Source organism: Argopecten irradians, chromosome 6 (genome assembly GCF_041381155.1).
Source record: "Argopecten irradians isolate NY chromosome 6, Ai_NY, whole genome shotgun sequence".
In the NCBI taxonomy this organism is placed as follows: Eukaryota; Metazoa; Mollusca; class Bivalvia; order Pectinida; family Pectinidae; genus Argopecten; species Argopecten irradians.
In genome coordinates this window covers 29,330,410-29,350,842 of record NC_091139.1, presented here as the reverse complement: position 1 = coordinate 29,350,842, position 20,433 = coordinate 29,330,410, and the positions used below count along the sequence as shown (strand labels likewise).

Genomic DNA, 20,433 nt, shown 5'->3' with positions numbered 1-20,433 from the left:
TTTGGGAGACTGCAGTATGTGTGTGAAGTGTGTGTCAGGTTTGGGAGACTGCAGTATGTTTGTGTGAAGTGTGTGTCAGTTTTGGGAGACTGCAGTATGTTTGTGTGAAGTGTGTGTCAGTTTTGGGAGACTGCAGTATGTTTGTGTGAAGTGTGTGTCAGTTTTGGGAGACTGCAGTATGTTTGTGTGAAGTGTGTGTCAGTTTTGGGAGACTGCAGTATGTTTGTGTGAAGTGTGTGTCAGTTTTGGGAGACTGCAGTATGTTTGTGGTGTGAAGTGTGTGTGTCAGTTTTTGGGAGACTGCAGAATGTTTGTGTTGTGGTCTTTCAGGCTTTCATGCATGTGTTGTGAAGTGTGTGTCAGTTTTGGGAGACTGCAGTATGTGTGTGTGAAGTGTGTGTCAGTTTTTGGTAGACTGCAGTATGTTTGTGTGGAATCGTGTGTGTCAGTTTTTGGAGACTGCAGTATGTTTGTGTGAAGTGTTTGTCAGTTTTGGGAAACTGCAGTATGTAGTGTGAAGTGTGTGTCAGTTTTGGGAGACTGCAGTATGTTTGTGTGAAGTGTGTGTCAGTTTTGGGAGACTGCAGTATGTTTGTGTGAATCGTTTGTCAGTTTTTGGAAACTGCAGTATGTAGTGTGAAGTGTGTGTCAGTTTTGGGAGACTGCAGTATGTGGTGTGAAGTGTGTGTCAGTTTTGGGAGACTGCAGTATGTTTGTGTGAATCGTTTGTCAGTTTTTGGAAACTGCAGTATGTAGTGTGAAGTGTGTGTCAGTTTTGGGAGACTGCAGTATGTGGTGTGAAGTGTGTGTCAGTTTTGGGAGACTGAAGTATGTTTGTGTGAAGTGTGTGTCAGTTTTGGGAGACTGCAGTATGTTTGTGGTGTGACTCTTTCAGGCCTTTCATGTGTCATTTGTGTTGTGTGAAGTGTGTGTCAGTTTTGGGAGACTGCAGTACTGGCCTTTCATGTATGTGTGAAGTGTGTGTCAGTTTTTGGGAGACTGCAGTATGTTTGTGTGAATCGTTTGTTAGTTTTTGAAACTGCATGTATGTGTGTGAAGTGTGTGTCAGTTTTGGAGACTGCAGTATGTGTGTGTGAAGTGTGTGTCAGTTTTGGGAGACTGCAGTATGTTTGTGTGAAGTGTGTGTCAGTTTTTGGAGACTGCAGTATGTTTGTGTTGTGACTCTTTCAGGCCTTTCATGTATGTGTTGTGAAGTGTGTCAGTTTTGGGAGACTGCAGAATGTTTGTGTTGTGACTCATTAAGGCCTTTCCATGTATGTGGTGTGAAGTGTGTGTCAGTTTTGGGAGACTGCAGTATGTTTGTGTGAATCGTTTGTCAGTCTTGGGAGACTGCAGTATGTAGTGTGAAGTGTGTGTTAGTTTTGGGAGACTGCAGTATGTGGGTGTGAAGTGTGTGTCAGTTTTGGGAGACTGCAGTATGTTTGTGTGAAGTGTGTGTCAGTTTTGGGAGACTGCAGTATGTTTGTGTGAAGTGTGTGTCAGTTTTGGGAGACTGCAGTATGTTTGTGTTGTGACAGTCTTTCAGGCGTTTCATGTATGTGGTGTAAAAAGTGTGTCAGTTTTGGGAGACTGCAGTATGTAGTGTGAAGTGTGTTGTCAGTTTTTGGGAGACTGCAGAATGTTTTGTGTTGTGACTCATTCAGGCCTTTCATGTATGTGGTGTGAAGTGTGTGTCAGTTTTGGGAGACTGCAGTATGTTTGTGTGAAGTGTGTGTCAGTTTTGGGAGACTGCAGTATGTAGTGTGAAGTGTGTGTCAGTTTTGGGAGACTGCAGTATGTAGTGTGAAGTGTGTGTCAGTTTTGGGGAGACTGCAGTATGTTTGTGTGAAGTGTGTGTCATTGTTAATGGACTGTGTATGTGGTGTGAAGTGTGTGTCAATGTTTGGAGACTGTGTATGTGGTGTGAAGTGTGTGTCAGTTTTGGGAGACTGCAGTATGTTTGTGTGAAGTGTGTGTCAGTTTTGGGAGACTGCAGTATGTAGTGTGAAGTGTGTGTCAGTTTTGGGAGACTGCAGTATGTTTGTGTGAAGTGTGTGTCAGTTTTGGGAGACTGCAGTATGTAGTGTGAAGTGTGTGTCAGTTTTGAGAGACTGCAGTATGTTTGTGTGAAGTGTGTTTCAGTGTTGTGAAGACTGTGGTGTATGACTGCAGTGTGTTGTGAAGTGTGTGTCAGTGTTGGGAGACTGTGGTATGTGGTGTGAAGTGTGTATCAGTTTTGGGAGACTGTGGTATGTGGTGTGAAGTGTGTATCAGTTTTGGGAGACTGTGGTATGTGGTGTGAAGTGTGTATCAGTTTTGGGAGACTGTGGTATGTGGTGTGAAGTGTGTATCAGTTTTGGGAGACTGTGGTATGTGGTGTGAAGTGTGTGTCAGTTTTTACTGCGGTATGTGGTGTGAAGTGTGTGTCTGTTTTGGGAGACTGCAGTATGTTTGCGTTTTCTCTGTAATAGTGAGACTCTTGCACCCTTTTTATAGTGCTATCTGACTGACACAGAACAACACGTCCCACCCTGTGGTCACATGCAATGTAGTAGGACCAAAGAAAGGCCACATACAGCTACATTGTACTGTGTGACTAAGTGACTACAAATTATGACTATATATCTACCACAAATTGTCTGTTCATTGTTTTATATGATTGTTGCTTGAGAGGGCCAAGATGGAATTGGGAAAAAATCAGTACATATGAAATACCAACATAATTTTATGTTAGAACAACTCAGTAATTGATATATTACATACTTGTTTTATGTAAGAAAAAATGGTTCTGATACTTCCAATGAATACACACACACACAATCGTTCATCATTGATTCCTTTATATTCAATATCAATAATTCTTTTTTGTTTAAAAGGACGATAATAAAAAAATGCCGGGTATTATTGTAAAAACTAGCCTCATCATGGACGTCTATTGTCGGTTCCATATTAAATCCACATCATATTTTATTTATAATGAAACACTTATTGATATGCATGGAAAATTAATTGATCAATAATCAAACCATTGAGAAATGCTTGTTTTCAATGACAACTTCCATGTTGAGAGAGAAATAATGTGGGCTTGGCCATAAATCAGCAGAACTGAATTATACTACCGGAAACCATTACACTATTGTAATACACAACTTCTATCGTTCTAATATATAATCTCCATACAATGGATTTGGCTGATTGTAAATATTGTTTAAAACCTAGTTGGCAGGTTTCAGACAAATCTCTATAATGTTGATGAGAAATAAGACAGCTTTTGTATTATCATCAAATGATGTAGGAAAATCCTGTTTAAGTTTGGTGCCCAAAAATTTGCTAAAAGCATTTCATTTAAACTGATTCAGTATTTCTAGAGGAGACATCTTGAAACAGATCCTCTCTTAATTTCCCATGAATGGACCAAGCAGGACAACTGACAAAAGGAGATATAGTTATTTAGGATTGTGAGGAGAGAATTTCACAATTTTCTCTTTGATACTACATGAAGTTCATAGATAATTGTTACCATATTGTCACTCGACAAGAGTAATAAGCCAGAAACATCATCTTTCTTGTTGTTTTTTGATTTTATTTGCAGGAATTTTAAGTTTGCGGAAATTAACTTGTAGGCCATTATAGCAAAATTTAAATCCTCCTTGATTTAGGTTGTGGGTTTTATTAGTTTAACGTCCTATTAACAGCCAAGATCATGTAAGGACATGGAAGGTTTGTTGATGGAGGATCGAAAGCTTGAGTTCCCGGAGAAAAACCAGTGGTCAATACCTGGCAACTGCCCCACATGAGATTCAAACTCGCAGCCCAGAGGTGGAAGGCATATGGTAATATGTTGAGGTATCTTAACCACTTGGTTGAAAGCATCAATGTAGTAAGTATAGGGTACATGAGACTTTGTCAGATGACCTATCAAAATAAATGAATGAATAAACGCATTTAAAAATCGTTTGATTATCATTTTATTTAAAAATTATTATAAATCTATACTTGCAATTACATTGGACTCTTGTACAAAATGAGCACTAAGCTTCCAACTAAAAAATTATTTACAAATCTATCTACAGGGCGCTGATATACTTATATACATGAGCTATAATATACAAATGTACAAAGGAGTATTTACAAATGTTGTGCAAAACAAAGTCTGAATATATGTACATGTTGATTAATGCTGAGAATATCTGATGGTAATGTTCATAAATAAATAAAGTATAAAGACAAATATACAAATATGTAAAATATATATCCATTACTTTACATAACAATAACAAATATTAAAAAATATGGAATATGAAAATGGAACACTTGTATTTATTCCAATAGATGCCCCCGGGGTGTGAAACTTGTTTCGGAGAGAACGCAAAATTTCAGATTCAGAAGTTTGCTATGGAAATTAACATACCAGATCAGATATATGCAGCCATATGTGTTGTTGGTTCATTTTTGAAACATTATTCAACAAATGAGTTCAGAACCGATTTTCTTTTGATTTGAACTTGGGATTTCTTTGTAATATGGATAATTGACATTTCCAATGACAATTTCAAGACATGAAAAAGGGAAACATTACCGCGACAACACATGAACACCTACAAGCATTTATTGGAATAAATATGGTATAAAAGAATGGAAGCAAATGTTTTCTTTACTGCAATAACTTACAAATATGATATAATGAACATAATATACAATGCATCTAGTGTAAATTTCTTATACTTATTAGTAACAATCTCATGATTCTGTTTAATGAGAATTCTTAACAGAAATCTAAAATGTATGCCTGTCAAATGTTTTGATATCCCAGCTACTTTCACAGTGAACTAGAAGTGTACATACACCTATACTACGTACATGTATAAGTGCAGCAATCCATATTTGGATTTGACTGCTTCAGATATTTTATCATTTTGGACGGATTCTCTTGGAACTGCTATTAATGTATTGAAACAATATAAAACTTTGAAACTTAAAGAGATATTAAACAATCACAAACTCTAAAAAATTCACAGTTATTTTTGATAATGCTCTAAGTACACCGAGGCCATTTAAATATTTACGCCTTTTCACTTATTGGTCTTAGCTATTAAGAAACAAATACGATAAAAACTGCCACAAAAACAATACTCTTTCAAATATTCATATTGCCTAGAGGGGGTTGGTTCACTGACCCATGACCGAAACTCAAACAGGTGGGTAATACAAAACAGGTACGCCCGATAGGTACGCCCGACAGGTACGCCACCTAGATTATAATCTCTGGTCAACACTTAATATTTCATGGGGACACAACTCTCAATTAAAGTGTGTCATTCTGAGGACGGAGGAAATGAACAAATGTCAGTGAAGCGCAACATGTAACCCATCCATGCATGGTTGACATCACATGAAAGGATCTTTAATTGGCAAACAGGTGATGAAGAAATCTTTACTTTTCACCCATTTCATTTTTTTCACTTTCTATTCGAAATAGAAAATAGATATAACTTGGAGATTTTATTTTCCTTTTACTTGGAGATTTTATTTTCCTTTTTAGTAAATTTGTCTTCTATCAAAACTAGAAATATCAGTAAGAATATGCCCCCTCTCTCTGAGTACCATCCCTTCTCCCTCATTTCATGATACATAAAATAGATATGCAAGTATGAAGTATCTATAAATGAAATGAAGAGTACCGTCGTCGTTGGTAATCCAGATAACAATGAGACAATAGTAATAGATACTGCCTGCTGACATTAGCACAAAACTTCACACCAAATACATCAACATCTCTCGATCAATTTCCACTTTTAACATTAATGTTGAAACAATACCATGGTATCTTGTTCCATATTAAACTGAAGACAATTAGTCTGTGGAGGAGAATAATTACAATACAATAGAATTATAACAAAAGGTTAAAATAATGTTTTCTGGATTTGCCATAATATACCACCTGTATTTTAATGTATAGATTCGGCCTTTTAAATGCAATAGTATTACACTGTACTTTCATTTTGGTTTTTTTTCCCAGTTAAAAAATGACAAAATTACATAATAATAGAAAAATAAGGTTAGAAAAATGGACATATCTTTCTGTTCTACAAAAAAGTCGTAACTGGAATACATAAAAGCATCCACTTTTGGGAACATTCCATTTTCAATAGTAAACAATGAGCTTAAGGGAAATTGAATCATTTAAGACAGGTACGATGTATATCTCTAATCATAAAATATCTTTATAACTGGGTATGTTTATTATCTATATTGGAATTTTCTACTCATAATTTGTGTGAAGGATTTAGATTAAAATAATCAGAATTCTTCTGATTTTCGAATGGGAGCAGAGAAAAGCATATATCGTGACCTAATTATTAATATAGAATATTTTTTTCATCCAATAAAATAATGATGTATCAATTTCAAATATAATTGGAAAAAAACCCCGAATAAATTGAAATGGGTGTTTCGATTTGGATGACAAATTAATTGAGAGATGGAATCCCAGTCTCTGACAGTGACCAGCGATGTCAACCCGATACTGCCCCACTCACGATGAATAATTAATAGCTAACGTCCTAACTATACAACAATACAAATACAGCCAACTCTGTCATTCATATTGATACCGTCATTTTATCTCTTGGCATTTTATCACACAGGAAATGCAACCCACTGGTCAACCATTGTAGTTAATGTACTATTAACCCCAACAGCCAGAGTGGATCCTGCTATTCATTGATTAGGGCTATACCAATGGAGTTGTCAGGGGTGGGCAGGGTCTTTACACTGAGAGATGAAATGGGAGTGGAAAAAAGAGGGGGGGTCTTCAATTTTATATTTTCAATTGAAGGATGCTTTTTAGGGATGTATGTGCAAATATTTACAAAAGCTAATCTTGTCGGAAAAAAATTAACTCGGCTGAAAATCACAGGAGCAACTGTCAACAACTACATCCGAGAATTCTCCCTTAATGGTCTGAGCTCATCAAATGGAACAGACAAATAGCCAATGTAACTGGTACAGATTTTATCTATGGCTGAAAAGCAGTATAGAATATCAGAGGCTAATACCTAATATTGTCTGAATGTGCAAGGCATCCATTTGATGTCTTCCAACATTTGCATAGATTGGCTAACTTGATATGGAATTTCATTTTATCTCAATTAAAAACATTTAATTAATCAAGAAGAACAAAGGTTTTATATAATCAAAGTTACAAAATTAAATTGAAAATGATTTGTAGCTGACCACTCCATGAGTTTTACACAAAATACTATATATCAATACCAATAGGCCTTTGTTAACTTTGTTAACTGCAAAATTGATTTAACTCTGCACACTTTTATTATTTTGATCATTTTTTTTTTTGAGATTTTGTACATTATACTATTGAAATCATATGAAGACATGTTTCTGACAAAGAAAAACGGAAAAAATCAATGGAGAAAAGAAAAATACTATGAATTTTATGTACGACATAATACCGCCATCTTTATAAAATTGGGATGGGATGCAACATGAAAGGACGAGCATGTGTTACACTATATACACCTATTTCATGTACGTAGCTAAAAACATATAACTTTATACATTTGACTAGCAGAAGGGACAGATACAAACAGGTTGTCAAGAGAGGACGGTAGAAATCTAACCAGACACATCTGTCAGAATACACTACTTTGAAACCCATCTTCAAACGAGTCAAAATGATTACCACTCCTGATTTGATAGATCAAGTAATATGTTCCTGTTATGGCCTTCTCCGATGAAGTAAAACAATAACAGAAAATTATGTATGATAATGTTCAGACCTATAGGATACAGTGTATTGTGGGGAGAACTGGTAATGTCCAATTAAGGTGACCAAGCAAATACTAAAATTGTAACAATACATAACCGACCGTTCACATTTGTACAAATCAAATTACGTTTAACACATCTAAAACATGTTACTGACAACTCAAAGACATAAATTTGTAGTAACAATATAATTCATCGTATTGTCGTTGTACTAATGGAAACTAGCTATAATAAAACGCCAGCTATCTCCGTTTATGCCTGTCTGCTAATTGACTGCATGCTTGCTTGACTCTGCCTAAATATGGCCTAAATAATGCATGTCACATGTATTGTCATCTTCCAATTTCAAGGTATTTTTTTATTTGACAAGGGACTTTCAGTGTGTGGTATTGGTTTTCTAGGTATATTCTATGATAAACTCACTTATAATTCATGTCTTTAATTCGGGAAGCATACAACTGGAACTAGGTTTCCTTTTGATGTTTTATTAAATATGTTGAGTTTATGGGGTTTGGGGATGAAGCTATGATTTTAGGGTGTTGAAAACAGTAGATGAACTGTTAGACCATGAAATGAGAGTAGCAGAACGTTAATATATCATGTAGAAGGCGTCAAGAATTCTGCACATTTTCATAAAACCTAACTTTTTATGGCCTCAATGTTCCAAAGACAATGTATATTTGATACTACGGAGTATGTAATAAGATTTTGAGGTCATCAAGTCCAACAAAATTTGGAAGACAAAAATAAAAAGCTCCAATGTCTACAACTCCTCAACTTTGACTAATTACCTTGTTAATGAAGGCTAGCTTGCCCACATACCACCTGTTTTGAAAGTACCCTAAAGGATCTGGAAAAAGAGACTTGAATGGCGATTTTAACTGAACACCATCAACTGTAAAACTATTTTTTCAAGGATAAAATCAAGAAGGTTGGGATTTAAACCAAGTGTGACTTAATTCATAAGCTGAACAAGATATATGGGAAATTTATTGTTCAGCAAAACAAAAGAAAAGAAAAGAGATTTTAGAAAGCCACAGGCTAGTAAAACAGCTTATATTAATTAGTTGAAGAAATATGCTAGAAATTAATTATGCTAGATGTTTGTAGCAAAAGTTCATATTAACCAATAGGGTCAAGCAATACCATAATTACATTATAATACATAAATCCATATTTCTATTACTAATACATATACTGTATATATATATAAGGGGACGAGATTCTGAATAAAATTTACTGACATAATGATCTTATTTCAGGAAATAAAATAAGAGTAAACCTTGAAGTAATTTTTTATCAGCATAATGTTAACTCACTTTCTTTCACATGCTATATACAAATTACGCGAATTTACAAAATTTGTGAATGTTTATTTCAGTGAACGCAGGTAAACCTCGTTTTTATTGATATATATATTTGCATATAATTTTCAAATTTACTGTAATTTATCTTCATCAACTTGTTTGGAATATAAATCATTAAATTTAGTAGCTGTAAAAGAATGTTGGTTTCCAGTATTCAGCATAGATATTATGAAATACTGCAATATGAAACTTTTTAAATAATACAGTTGTCTCCCTTTTAATAACTTGGATGGCACAGACACAGGTCTGTTTCAAAAATATCGTATCATTTTGTAAGTCAAGGTAAATTAATGTACTTATAAATAACAAATCTACACATTGGCCAAATTTGAGATTTCATTTCATTTCTAGTTTTCAATCACTATCAGAAAAATGCTGAATGTCATATAATCACATAAAATAATGGACGGTTGTTTATCACATTTAGGATAAAAAAAAAACTTAACATGGATGGATGAACATTGAGAGAGTTCATGATTTTTATCAAATTTCATAAATGAAAATATAGAAATGTATATTTTTTTCATATGTTCATTCTAGCGAGCACCATTCTACATCAGAATTACAAAGGTACACACATGTACTGCTGTTCTTTTGATATAAAACCTGGAAAATATTGAAATCAGGTACAAAAACATTCCTGTGAAAATATAAGTAGGAAGATATTATTATCCTAGCAGAAAATCACCTGATTAAACAAATCCTAATTCAGATCTGATACATGGTTAGTTAACCTACCGTAGAACTGTAACAAACTGGCAATCAAAATTATGCAGGTATGAATTGAAAATTCAGCTCCAACACTTCTAAATGCATTTTCTCTACTGGAATTATAAATTAATCAATTCATCAACATCAATTAACTTTTAAAAAACATGTTGATTTTAACCACAAACAATTTTTGGCCTTGATCTGAATCAAAGTTCAGTCTTAAAGTCGTTATGTGGCACAATTTATAATAACAAAAATATCACAGCACTTTGGGGGTCGTGGACAACAAAGTTCACGCTGTCGACTCGTCGGGTACTACCGGTGGCTTCTTGGTGCCATTCCGACTACCTTTGCTACCTTTACTGGCTCTACTGTCCACAGATGCAGTATCACTCATCACATTATCTTTAGAACCTCTCTTCTTTTTACCATTTTTCCTGAAACATACAAAAAAATATTACGGAATTAATTTGATCCTTGTTTCAGCTTTGTTGAACTAGTTTCATGAAGAAGGAGTTGAAGGTGAGATTGGTTAATCTTACTGTTATTCTCAGACATTGTTGGAAGGTGAGATTGGTTAATCTTACTGTTATTCTGCGACATTGTTGGAAGGTGAGATTGGTTAATCTTACTGTTATTCTCAGACATTGTTGGAAGGTGAGATTGGTTAATCTTACTGTTATTCTCAGACATTGTTGGAAGGTGAGATTGGTTAATCTTACTGTTATTCTCCGACATTGTTGGAAGGTGAGATTGGTTAATCTTACTGTTATTCTCAGACATTGTTGGAAGGTGAGATTGGTTAATCTTACTGTTATTCTCAGACATTGTTGGAAGGTGAGATTGGTTAATCTTACTGTTATTCTCAGACATTGTTGGAAGGTGAGATTGGTTAATCTTACTGTTATTCTCCGACATTGTTGGAAGGTGAGATTGGTTAATCTTACTGTTATTCTCCGACATTGTTGGAAGGTGAGATTGGTTAATCTTACTGTTATTCTCAGACATTGTTGGAAGGTGAGATTGGTTAATCTTACTGTTATTCTCCGACATTGTTGGAAGGTGAGATTGGTTAATCTTACTGTTATTCTCCGACATTGTTGGAAGGTGAGATTGGTTAATCTTACTGTTATTCTCCGACATTGTTGGAAGGTGAGATTGGTTAATCTTACTGTTATTCTCAGACATTGTTGGAAGGTGAGATTGGTTAATCTTACTGTTATTCTCAGACATTGTTGGAAGGTGAGATTGGTTAATCTTACTGTTATTCTCAGACATTGTTGGAAGGTGAGATTGGTTAATCTTACTGTTATTCTCCGACATTGTTGGAAGGTGAGATTGGTTAATCTTACTGTTATTCTCCGACATTGTTGGAAGGTGAGATTGGTTAATCTTACTGTTATTCTCCGACATTGTTGGAAGGTGAGATTGGTTAATCTTACTGTTATTCTCAGACATTGTTGGAAGGTGAGATTGGTTAATCTTACTGTTATTCTCCGACATTGTTGGAAGGTGAGATTGGTTAATCTTACTGTTATTCTCCGACATTGTTGGAAGGTGAGATTGGTTAATCTTACTGTTATTCTCAGACATTGTTGGAAGGTGAGATTGGTTAATCTTACTGTTATTCTCCGACATTGTTGGAAGGTGAGATTGGTTAATCTTACTGTTATTCTCCGACATTGTTGGAAGGTGAGATTGGTTAATCTTACTGTTATTCTCAGACATTGTTGGAAGGTGAGATTGGTTAATCTTACTGTTATTCTCCGACATTGGTGGAAGGTGAGATTGGTTAATCTTACTGTTACTGTAATTCTCCGACATTGTTGGAAGGTGAGATTGGTTACTGTTACTGTTATTCTCCGACAATGTTGGAAGCTTTAATCACAATCAATGTCCAGTGAAAAGCTCTAAAGTTAAATTACTCTAATGATCACCTGTATATAACTAACATCCACCTGTATATAACTAACATCCACCTGTATATAACTAACATCCACCTGTATATATCTAACATCCACCTGTATATATCTAATATCCACCTGTATATAACTAACTACCTGTATATACTAACATCCACCTGTATATATAACTAACATCCACCTGTATATAACTAACATCCACCTGTATATAACTAACATCCACCTGTATATAACTAACATCCACCTGTATATAACTAACATCCACCTGTATATAACTAACATCCACCTGTATATAACTAACATCCACCTGTATATAACTAACATCCACCTGTATATAACTAACATCCACCTGTATATAACTAACATCCACCTGTATATAACTAACATCCACCTGTATATAACTAACATCCACCTGTATATAACTAACATCCACCTGTATATAACTAACATCCACCTGTATATAACTAACATCCACCTGTATATAACTAACATCCACCTGTATATAACTAACATCCACCTGTATACAACAACTGGTTTTTAGCCTCCACTTACACTAATACTATCAATTAATATTACCAATGCTGATGGCTACCTATTAGATTTAAATACTTGTAAAATCAGAAAGACATTGTTAAAAATTCTATCACTAATCTACTTCTAGGACCTTGAAGGACAGACAAGGTCACTTTAATTTCACATATATCTCTTTAACAGTATGTGATAACATGTCACTCACAAACTGTTATCTTCTTTGATAATTGTTGAATTTTTTCTTACTTTTCCTTTTTTTAACGTACATAATCCAATTTGAACTTTCTTGTACAAAAATCTGTCATCATACAGCTGATATACAAAAAGCTAATGATGAAAGATCAAATGAAGGAATCCTCCACGGGGATGAGATGTAATGATAAGACAAAGAGTTTCTCTCTGGAGAATATCTACCGATGAACACAGACTGATCACCTGTTGTCATAGCAACGGATCAATCCCTTTGATCACTAGTTGACAAGTGGCTTGTCTCCGTCAGTGATATCGTGATAATTTGTTATTGTAAGAAACTGCTATTTAATGTAACACTAACACAACTTCTTCCCCATTACAAGTCTGACCAAGGAGGATTCCATTTCTTATGTGTAACTTCACCCTGATTCAAAATTTAACAATTATGCAACAGAAAGGGAAAATTATACAGACGGACCAGAATTGAACCTTCATCGAACGATGATAAGACAAAGAGTTCTCTCTGGGAGAATATCTACCGATGAACACAGACTGATCACTGTTGTCATAGCAACGGATCAATCCCATTTGATCACTAGTTGACAAGTGGCTTGCCTCCGTCAGTGATATCGTGATAATTTGTTATTGTAAGAAACTGCTATTTAATGTAAGACTAACGCAACTTCTTCCCCATTACAAGTCTGACCAAGGAGGATTCCATTTCTTATGTGTAACTTCACCCTGATTCAAAATTTACCAATTATGCAACAGAAAGGGAAAAGTATACAGACGGACCAGAATTGAAACTAGGGCCCTCTAGTGTCTAGCTATATAGACACACACTTTATCAACTGAGCTACTACATAATCACCATTCCTTGAAACAAACCTTGTCAGAAACAGATTTATTAAGGCAGTAGTTTTTGTTTTGAAAATTCAGGGCCACGTAGCTCAAGACAAAAAGTCCAATGCAACAACGATTCTCCATAGAAGTACAAGAGCCTATATTACTACTACTGTGAATATGAAGTTGGATGAAAATTTGTAACAGGCAAGAAAATATGCCTTTCAAGACTGAATAGGTTACCAATGATCTACTCAATTGAGTCATGCAGCAACTATATTACTACAAAATCATCTCTTCGCAACTGACTGAAATGTCCTTAGAATCAGACTGACTGAAATGTCCTTAGAAACAAACTGAATGAAATGTCCTTAGAAACAAACTGAATGAAATGTCCTTAGAAACAAACTGAATGAAATGTCCTTAGAAACAAACTAACTGAAATGTCCTTAGAAACAAACTAACTGAAATGTCCTTAGAAACAAACTGACTGAAATGTCCTTAGAAACAAAGTCCTTAGAAACAAACTGACTGAAATGTCCTTAGAAACAAACTGACTGAAAAATCCCCAGAAAAATAATTTTGAAACTTGAATTTGGTTTAGAAATATGTGCATATATAAAAGTATCTATATTCCAAATATCTAGATATACATTTATCATTTAACTTTGTAGTAGGCCTACCATAATATTAGATATTTTCTTTCAACAACCATGTGTCATAAAAATCAACAAAAAAAGATAATATCTACCTAATGGACAATAAAGACTATACAGTTGAGTTTGATCTATCACACCATTCACAGAAAACAGGATATCATAATGAAAGTTTGATGACTTTTCCACCGTTGGGTAGCTTTAACTGATGTGACAAAGTACGTTGTACTAACTCACTACCTTTGTCAACTATTGTTATGGTAATTAGTACCACAACTCTTTGTCACTGTTGATTCTCAGCGACAACTACATCTAACCCTTACATAATGATAATGTCTAAATCAGCAACTTCTGACAGAATTCGAATCCGTTCTTTTCTATATGGAGATAGTGTATACAGTTTAAATATTATATCAAAGAGAAAGTGTATCATTACATGTATTACTAGTGTAATGTATTACTAACTACATTGGCTATCAGATAATTATTGTATTGACTATGTAATTATTGTACTGCCTATCTAAATATTTATTACATCTTCTGATAGAATCATAAATTACTTGGTTACCATTGGTTACCAAACTACCTTAAGTTTGCTATCCAACATACACAACCTTATCCTTTCAGAAAACTAAATCATTTGAATAAATTTCAGGAGGAAAAATTAAAAGACAACAATTCATCCGTTTTTATTAAAATAACTGTCTAATGCAATCTTTAAATAGCGATCACTCAGAATCAGAGTGTTAGGAGGTGGAGGAGGTCTTATTGGGAGAAATAAGCCTTAAGGATGTACACATACTCAGACCTGTATTCTATACAGTAACGCATCCGACAGGATAAGGTTGGTGGGGCATGGAGTGGGGCAGGGGGCTTCTCCTACACAGTAAATAGGCAATAGTATTTTATTGTTTAATCCAACCATCCTTATAGCTAACTTCTTAGACATGCTGAATCTATAGGAAAATATCAAAATAAACAGCTAACAAATATCCATATCTTTATATTATGAATATTGGTAGATGATTCAGTTGTAAAAGAAAAATGACAATAAAAGAGGTGGACGAGATAACAGTAGACGATATAGATGACAAAGACGATGAAAGGAGATGATAGTATACAAGCTTGAGAGATGACAGACAAACCAGTTGTACAGGAAGCCCTATCAACCATATGTAGTATAACTCCATTGTACAGCTGGTGGTTACGAATCTTTATGTGGGGATTTAGGATAATCCTCCATGTCACACCTCATTGACCACAGGAAATTTACAAAAGGATTTCACAGATGCGACAAGATAATTTCATAAAATTGTTGTCAATTAGCCATTTATTGTAACGATGTAACAAATGTAAGGGTCATCTAACTCGCTCAGACAAGCAGAAGATATCCAACAATTCAATGGTTGTATGAATCCCTAGAACTGTTTAATGTAGAAGATAAAGAAATTTTTATTTTTTGAAGAACAGAGACGGCAATTGTCTTTTTGAACAAGATGTTTTTGCTTTGTGAAGCAAAAGGGGAGGATGTTAGTAGTGTACAAGTGAAAGGAGGATATTTTCTCCCATACTTCACAAGAATATCCTGTAGTTGCTAAGGAAAAGATAACTCTATCTTACACACAGAGTGGTGTAAGACAGCTCACATGCGCTAGAAATAACGAAGCGTCCTCAATACATGCTGCGTAACAGTGATGTACATTGTTGATGATGTCATCAATTTTGACGCAAAACAATGTTCCTGTGATAATGGCGTAATAAATAAGCTGGGAAGCAACTGAAATTTCATATTTTTTCTAATAAGTATGAGAGAAAAAGAATCAAACATGGGTCTGTTAAGTGCACAGGAATATCTTAACCCTTGTGAAAGTTTTGGCCATCTACCCTTGGCAAGCCTTCGGTTGACCGACCAAAATCTTTCACTCGGGTTAAGATTAATAGAATCATGAAACATGAGGCTTTGCCAAGTGTTTGACAGCTTAAGAATCTTATCCAGAGGGTTGAGATCTCCTGTCTTATCCCAAAGAGGGTGAATGATTCTTTTTCTCTTACCCTGTGCATCACTTTGCGTCTCTAATAAACATGTCACTTATATATGCAAGCGAGGATGACGTGACACCAATGAGTCACCGTATTTGTGAAGTCATTTCATTGTTGTCGTGACGTTATGATACTATTACCGCAACGTCATGATACTGTTGTCGTGATGTCATACCATTGTTGGGCATGTGCGAAGATCTCGTGTAGCTTGTCTTTACCCTAGGGTGAGATAGAAAAATCTAACACCGGTAAAACTGTGGATATCCCTGTCTGGAGTAAGAGAAATTCCTGTCCACTTGACAGACCCATGTAAGATTCTATTTATCCCCTATTAGTATAAACAATATAGAAATTAAATTAAGTAACAAGAGGCCCAGAGGGCCTGTATCACTCACCTGGTTTTTTGTTAGTAATTATCACAAGACTCTGACAATTAGAAAAATAAGCAAAATTGACTCCCAAAGTTTAATTTTGAATCACAGCTATACAATGATGCTATTGATACCATACAAATATGCTATCCAATACATAGGTTCAGAGACAAAGTAATTTATATGAAAGTAGTAGCCTAATTGACCTTTTTGACCTCGCATCTATTGCCGTCTAAGGCCCCGGGGGTCAGCCCTATCATTTGTACAATTCAAATCCCAAACCTATAAAGATGCTACCATTGCATTATAAGTGCTCTTCCATTCTTAGTTGCAGAGAAGAAGTCGTTTATATGGAAATAGCTAAATTAACCCCTTTTGACCCCACCCTTCAGGCCCCCGGGGGGTCACCCCCATCATTTGCAAAATTTTGAATCCAAACCCTATAAGGATGTAACCATTGCATTATGAGCGTAATCCCATGTTAAGTTGCAGAGAAAAAGTCATTTATATGGAAATTGACCACTTTAGACCCTGCCCCTCAGGCCCCCGGGCATCAGCCCTATCATTTGCACAATCTGGAATCCCCACCCTATAAGGATGCTACCATTGCATTATGGGTGCTATACCATGCTTAGTTGCAGAGAAGAAGTCATTTATATGGAAATAGCCAAATTGACCCCTTCTGACCCCGCCCCTCAGGCCCCCAGGGGGTCAGCCCCATCATTTGCACAATTTGGAATCCCCACCCTATAAGGATGCTACCATTGCATTATGGGTGCTATACCACGCTTAGTTGCAGAGAAGAAGTCATTTATATGGAAAAAGCCAAATTGACTCCTTTTGACCCCGCCCCTGAAGCCCCCGGCGGGGTCAGCCCTATCATTTGCAAAATTTTGAATCCCCACCCTATAAGGATGCTACCATTGCATTATGTGTGCTATACCATGCTTAGTTTCAGAGAAGAAGTCGTTTATATGGAAATAGCCAAATTGACCCCTTTTGGCCCCGCCCCTCAGGCCCCCCGGGGGTCAGCCCCATCATTTGTACAATTTTGAATCCCCACCCTATAACGATACTACCATTGCATTATGAGTGCTATCTCTTGCTTAGTTTCAGAGAAGAAGTCGTTTTTATGGAAATAGCCAAATTGACCCCATTTGACCCCGCCCCTCAGGCCCCCGGGGGGTCAGCCCCATCATTTGTACAATTTTGAATCCCCACCCTATAAGGATGCTACCATTGCATTATGGGTGCTATCCCATGCTTGGTTCAGAGAAGAAGTCGTTTATATGGAAATAGCCAAATTGACCCGTTTTGGCCCCGCCCCTCAGGCCCCCGGGGGATCAGCCCCATCATTTGTACAATTTTCAGTTAGTAGCCCATAAGGATACTACCAGTCAAATTTTGTTGAAATCCGACCAGTGGTTATGGAGAAGAAGTCGATTGTTGACGGACGCCGGATGCCGGACGCTGCAGTATCCCATAAGCTCACCTCGGTCCTTCGGACCAGGTGAGCTAACAAGTGTCCTAGCATAGTTTTGGTCTTCATAAGTCCTTCCTTCTCCCAAATAAAACTGTAATTTCCATCAATATTACGTAGAAGTGGTTCAAAAACATTTCTCATTGTAAAGATTATAGGCAAAGTTTTTATTAATCTCAGAAAGGCCTTCTAAAGTTATTATACTAGATTTATTGACTTAGTTATGTTCAAGTACACCTAAGAAGTGATATATCTGCATACAAAATATCACTAGTTTAAACAGGGTCTTACTAGTAAACCTAAAGGACTGAAAATGAAAGCCTTCATCAGAAAAGATGGGTTTTTTTTTGTTTTCGTTTTTATTTTTTAAATTATGCAATGAAATAATTTAGCTTCCTGGTAGATAATTGAGAAATTAAAATCAATATTGAAATCATACCATGTGCGCTTGCTAAATTTTTACAGGTAATACCTTTTTTTTAACAAAGGATTTAATTTCTCGATAACCTTATATTGAACATTCAATTTTGAAAACATAATTTTATTTTCATGAATATTTTTGCATGTTTTGTCAGAAATCCAAGAAGAATGGTTGAATAATTTGTCCAGGCCATGAAATTAACAACTGAGATCAAACAGAGATATACATGTTATAAATTAACGAGAAGAACCAGGTAGGTATGGCATAAAAGGCAATAAAGTCTTCATAAAATAGTGCCATCTTCTCCCTCAGGAAATATAAACTGTTCTTGGAGATGTTTAGTATTTCCACAGGTACCTATGTAGATTAAAACCATGTGTCACAGTGTGTGTGCAGCAAAGTGTATCCAACTGTGGAGGATACCTATGGTCGCCAGTAGTAAAATATGTTTTCACAAAATAGAACAGCACCCAGGGTTCAGCTTAATCTTCTTTAGATCTACCAAGGAGTTATAAACAGATTAATAATTAATTATATATTATCTTTGATCAATCTATAAATCTATTCATTCCACACTTTATTCACTCCATATTCATTCCACACTTTATTCACTCCGATCGAAGCACTGATCCATGACCAGTTTAAGACCGTATACACTAAAACACTAACGACTACAGAATGATTTTTTCCCTAAAAAGCAGCAAATTGCAATAAAAGAGAAATGCTGAGTACACATAGGCACTACTATAGCACAAAAAATTAATAAGATATGAAAGTATTATCAGTAAAACATGTCTTAGACAATCACGAACATAAAACGACCATGTAATTAAGTCCCAATATACGTATGTGTCTTATTTTTTCTTGATTTAAAAAAAATGTTGAAAAAATATCCTATTGTAAATCATGCAGAGACAGGACTTCATTGAAGTCAAGATGAGCGATAATGAATATAAAAAAAAATCAAATAAATATTGAGCATCGCTAGGTAGGTCCCATTCAGTCAAACAAACTGAAGTTAGCTGAAATTGTAACGTCGTTGCCGAGAACTACGTAACGTCTGTCCGAACTCTTCTGAGAACGGGTCATGAACTTTCCGACTTCCATTCAGCAATAATCATAACTTCTATGGCGACCAGTTTAAAATGAAGGCATGTTTACAAGTATCGACTTTCAACAACTGCTGTACCAAAGTTATTAAGAAATCAGTAGAAATATTCTTTGATATAACTCAATTTCAACCATATCTACAAATTCTAACAATATCGGAGTCGAATCTAACTTGACATTTTGTTGATAGTTACGTATAGTGTTGCTTTAATAAGATCTCTCTATTGTGATATCAAATGACCAATTTCAGGTAGACGTTATAGACAGGTTGTATATCTTATTAGCAGCAACAATCAATCAAGGATATGCAAACATACATATATTATTGGCGATAAGCCGGATTTCTTGAAGAAAAATCATATACCTACTGCCAGTACCTGTCTACTGTACATCTTACATTGACAACAAGCTTGGAGCCAAAAGGTTGAGGGCTAGTGGTAGGATGTTAGAATAGTAAAAACAATTCCTCCATTGTCACTTTCACTTTTATATTCATGTAAGGATATGTTTCTATCTGTTTAGACAATAGTAGAGTTTGAAGATTATACCAAAGATGATTTATGAAGCAAACTTAAGTTGCATATGAAGGTTGTAGTGATAGGACTATTTTGTGCCATATGAAATGAACCGTTTGATTTGATTTTATACATGTCTAGTTATTCTGTTAATTTTCAATGGCATACAAAATATGATTGGGTCAGGATGAATTACAAATTATGATTGGTTAGGGCAAGCTACACCCACATAGACTTTTCTCGAGCAGCTGTAATCATTCAGTAAAGTTAAAGTGCAGAGACAAATGTGTCAATTTTAGCCACTCATTTTCTATTGATAATTGATGAGCATAAACTCCCATATAGCTATGTGGAAATTACTACAAAAACATCAAAACCAAAGAAAAAAGAAAAATCACTAAAGCAGAAAAATTGAATTATTAACAATAAACTAACAAGTTTTTAATAATTAAAAACACATAAAATGTCAACTTTTAAGAAACAAAG

The 20,433-nt window shown here is 35.3% G+C and overlaps 1 protein-coding gene across 1 annotated transcript in view; it reads right to left on the bottom strand.

The window, feature by feature from the left end:
• Positions 1-5,517: 5,517 nt before the first annotated feature.
• The window catches only part of LOC138325568 (jouberin-like), a 72,922-nt gene continuing 58,006 nt past the window's right edge, over positions 5,518-20,433 (bottom strand). Inside the window, exon 35 of the mRNA XM_069271325.1 lies at positions 5,518-10,303. Within this exon, the coding sequence (XP_069127426.1) occupies positions 10,159-10,303 (145 nt within the window). The 3' untranslated portion in view covers positions 5,518-10,158. The remainder of the gene's footprint in view (positions 10,304-20,433) is intronic.